A 3,952-nucleotide genomic window follows, 5' to 3' on the forward strand; every position below is an offset into this window, starting at 1 on the left:
GTTTTGACACAAATTTCACGATTCGATTCTCATTCACAAGCTTGCGATTCGATTAGATTCAATATCGATTATTTTGTATATATATATCAGGTACACATGCCAAATTTTCTCAAGGAAAAAAATTATTTTAACTTATGCTGTAAAATATACATGAGAGTCAGTTGGTACTACATTACTATAATATTGAAGGTTGAAACTGACTGATTTTTTAGGCTTGAATTGCTTAAATTACACTTAATGAAGTTAAGTATAAATTAAACATCGAAGAACAGTAAAAGTTACAATGAATATATTATATGGGGCATATATTTAGCAAAATGCCCCTCTCTACAGTTTATTTTTCTAGCTGAATAATAAGTTTATGGTCACAGAATATGTTTGTTTCTGAGGTAAATGTGACGTTACGTGACATTGTTTACAAGCCGTTATATTGACATCTTTGCGCGGCTGAAACACAGATTGAGAGATTACATGAGACAGGATACGGATTGTAAAGTTGTACTTTCTTTTAACTTACCTTCAGATGTTTAGTCATGTTTATTTTGTGCTGAAACTGGTATTAATGTGGAGGGCAATGCAATGGACAGAATTTGAAATCTGAGACTTTGTTTCATATTAAAAGTACCAAAGCACAATGCTTATTGCGATTTATTGGTTGGGAAGTGCCCTTCAACGTTCCGTCCATTAACTGAAAACAGGCTAGACTAATCGATTCTTGGGATTTAAGAATCGATATTGTTCCATAAAAATGTGAATCGATTAAAATCGAGATATCAATATTTTTTACCCAGCCCTAGTAACTAATGTTAAAATATTTAATGTCAAATAAATTACATTTCAGAAACTTAAAATTTTTGATTTTGTTAATTTTTTTATGAAGACAAACATAAATAGTGGTAATTGTGATAAAATGGTGATTTTAAAAGTATCAGCTGTATGCAAAGTGACCCACATTTAGTTTTTGACTACTGAAAATGTTTCATCTTACTCGTGGAGCCACATTGAGATCCCCATATCTTTGAAACTGAACCATATTGTGGCTTAAAAATGAAGATACCAACAGAAAAGTTTAAGAACCCGTTTCTAAAAGGATATTAAATTATATTTAATACTTCTTGAGTTACAAACATATTTGAACACACAAATGTTTTTTTTTTTTTTTTTTTTTTTTTTTTTTCCCCCCCCTTTTTTGAAAACTCTTGAGTTACAAACATATTTGAACACACAAATGTTTTTTTTTTTTTTTTTTTTTTTTTTATCCCCCCCGATTTTTGAACAGTCACCATTGACATACGATGCAACAAAGATTTCTAAAGTCAACAGAATTTACTAATAGACCAGAATATTTAGATACCTTTAATGCTTCTTGAGTTACAAGCATGCAAACTGCAAACTTTGGGGAAAAAAAATAGACAAAAAGTGCTTTTTGCCATTTTTTTGAATGGTCACTATTGGCATATAATGCAACAAAACTTGCTAAAGTCAAAGATCAAAATCAATATTTCTAGCTAGGGACCATAAATAATGGTAATTGTGATTGCAATAAACAGACAGAAGTATCAGCACACATTGAAATCCCCAAATCTCTGTAACTGAACCATATTGGGACTTAAAAATGAAGATACCAACAGAAACGTTTCTTAAGAACCAAAGTATAAAAGGATATTAAAATATCTTTAATGCTTCTTGAGTTACAGGCATGCAAACTTTGGAGAAAAATACACACAAAATTTTAATTGTTCACCATTAGAATATAATGCAATTTCTAAAGTCAACAGATTTTACTGATAGAATTACCAATCTGTGTAAAAATAAAGTAATGATTCTGCCATCTTTCTAACGTCGTTTACAAAGCCTGCAAATTGGCTCAGGTCATTTTGACCCTCTTCTACAAAATAGTCGGGGCCACATTAAGGTCCACATATCTCTGGAAATGGACCATATTGGGGCTTAAAAATGAAGATACCAAAAGAAAAGTTAGAATCTAAAAGGATATCGAGATATCTTTAATACAGGCATGCAAAATTTGGGGAAAAAAGGACTTTTGTGTATTGTACTATTCTATAGTCATTTTTACCCCCCTGTAATTCGGCTCCGAATATCAGATGAAAATTGTCTTTTTGTCACAAATTGCTGAAATATGTCAGGTCTTTAAAAACCAAGCAGAAAAGTTATATTAGAAAAGTCCAGGGTGTCCTTTTTTAAATACTTGAATGAAATTCACAGAAAAGAAACAATGAATTGCACAATGAGCCGATACTGGAATTAAGGATGAGCAGCGTATGTATTGACTGTAAAATTGATGAAATGTGCGTGTAATAGCAGTAAAGCTCCACCAGATGGCAGAGCAACATTTGTTTTTCTCCATCCTCAGACGCTGCTTTCAAAATCCTCAACCCCAAGGCTGTGCCCAACTTCTTCCGTCTGAACAGCCATAACGCTATCCTTGAGTTTCTACTGCAGGTAACATCAGCTTTATTTATTCATTCATTCCATTTGGTGGGTCTTTTCTGCTCTTCAGAGTCTCAGACCCTCGCACCTGACTCCAGATCCATAGTGAATGATTAACGGCTTGCATTTGAATCGTTCATCATAAGCTAATGCTTTCACACCAGGGTACGCCGGAGATAAAAGAGCACTACATCGACTCGAAGAAAGACGTGGACCGGCACCTGAAGTCCAGCTGTGAGCAGTTCATACAGCAGCAGACGCACATGTTTGTGGGAAACCTGGAGGAGTTTCTCACCAAGGTCAGGATTCACTCGGAAATTCTCACTCCCGCACCTGCAGTGCATTATGGGTCGGCAACCGATTACATGTAATCTGGATTACGTAATCAGATTCCAAAAATGTAATATTTTTAAATACTAGTAATCAGATTACATTTACTTTTTTTATGGATTACATATTTACATATTATTCACATTGTCACGTGACTAGCAGGTAAACAGGTGTAATATTTCATATTTTAAAGGTCCCATGGCATGAAAATGTCACTTTATGAGGTTTTTTAACATTAATATGAGTTCCCCTAGCCTGCCTATGGTCCCCCAGTGGCTAGAAATGGCGATAGGTGTAAACCGAGCCCTGGGTGTCCTGCTTCGCCTTTGAGAAAATGAAAGCTCAGATGGCCCAATCTGGAGTCTTCCCTTTATGTCGTCATACGGGGAAAGGTTACCTCCCCTTTCTCTGCTTTGCCCGCCCAGAGAATTTGGCCCACCCATGAGAAAATGAGCTACTACCGTGCGAGGCGAGCGCAATATTTTTTTTTCCTCGAGAGACATCATGGCTTGCAAAAGAGCGAAGCATGGCAGTTGCCCCGCCTCTCTCCTCCTCATTAGCATTTAAAGCTACAGACACAGAAACGGCACGTCCTAAGGAAAGCTCATTGTGGGACTGGCTCGTAGTGGCTGAAATTCTGCACCAAGGCTGAATTTCGGGAAAGAGACTTCAGATACAGTACTAGGGACCACTTAGGCCTATATAAAAGCATCCAAAAAGCAGCATGTCATGGGACCTTTAAGTGTTTTAATTTTGATTGAAAGATGTAGTTTAACATTTTTATGATTTAATTTATTAAATTAGCTTTCCATTAAACTCAGAAACCCACTGCAGTTCCTAAACCTTGACGCAATGTAATGTTTATTGTACTTCATGTATGTATTGTCTCCTTGTATTTTCATATCAATATGGTACAAGATTTTCCTATTTAAATCAATGTGATAAACACGTTACATCCAAAGTAATCTAAAAGTAATCAAAAAGTAGTCTGATTATATTACCTGAAATGTGCAATGTAAAGGATAATGTTACTAACTACAATTTTTTTTATATATAATTTGGAATCAGTAACGGTGAAAAAAAAAATACGTACGAATGTGATGAAATTGTATTAGTCCTGTGCTTTATTTTAGTGCAGTGGTTTATTTTCATTATGTAAAATAAGTATATA

At 34.9% G+C, this 3,952-nt stretch overlaps 1 protein-coding gene across 1 annotated transcript in view; it reads left to right on the forward strand.

The window, feature by feature from the left end:
- Positions 1-3,952, forward strand: part of cog3 (component of oligomeric golgi complex 3) — a 35,074-nt gene that overhangs the window by 24,904 nt on the left and 6,218 nt on the right. Inside the window, exons 18-19 of the mRNA XM_016489780.1 lie at positions 2,375-2,463; positions 2,616-2,750. Coding sequence (XP_016345266.1) covers positions 2,375-2,463; positions 2,616-2,750 — 224 coding nt within the window. The remainder of the gene's footprint in view (positions 1-2,374; positions 2,464-2,615; positions 2,751-3,952) is intronic.

The sequence above is a fragment of the Sinocyclocheilus anshuiensis genome, unplaced genomic scaffold (genome assembly GCF_001515605.1).
Source record: "Sinocyclocheilus anshuiensis isolate Anshui unplaced genomic scaffold, SAMN03320099.WGS_v1.1 scaffold394, whole genome shotgun sequence".
NCBI classification, from domain to species: Eukaryota; Metazoa; Chordata; class Actinopteri; order Cypriniformes; family Cyprinidae; genus Sinocyclocheilus; species Sinocyclocheilus anshuiensis.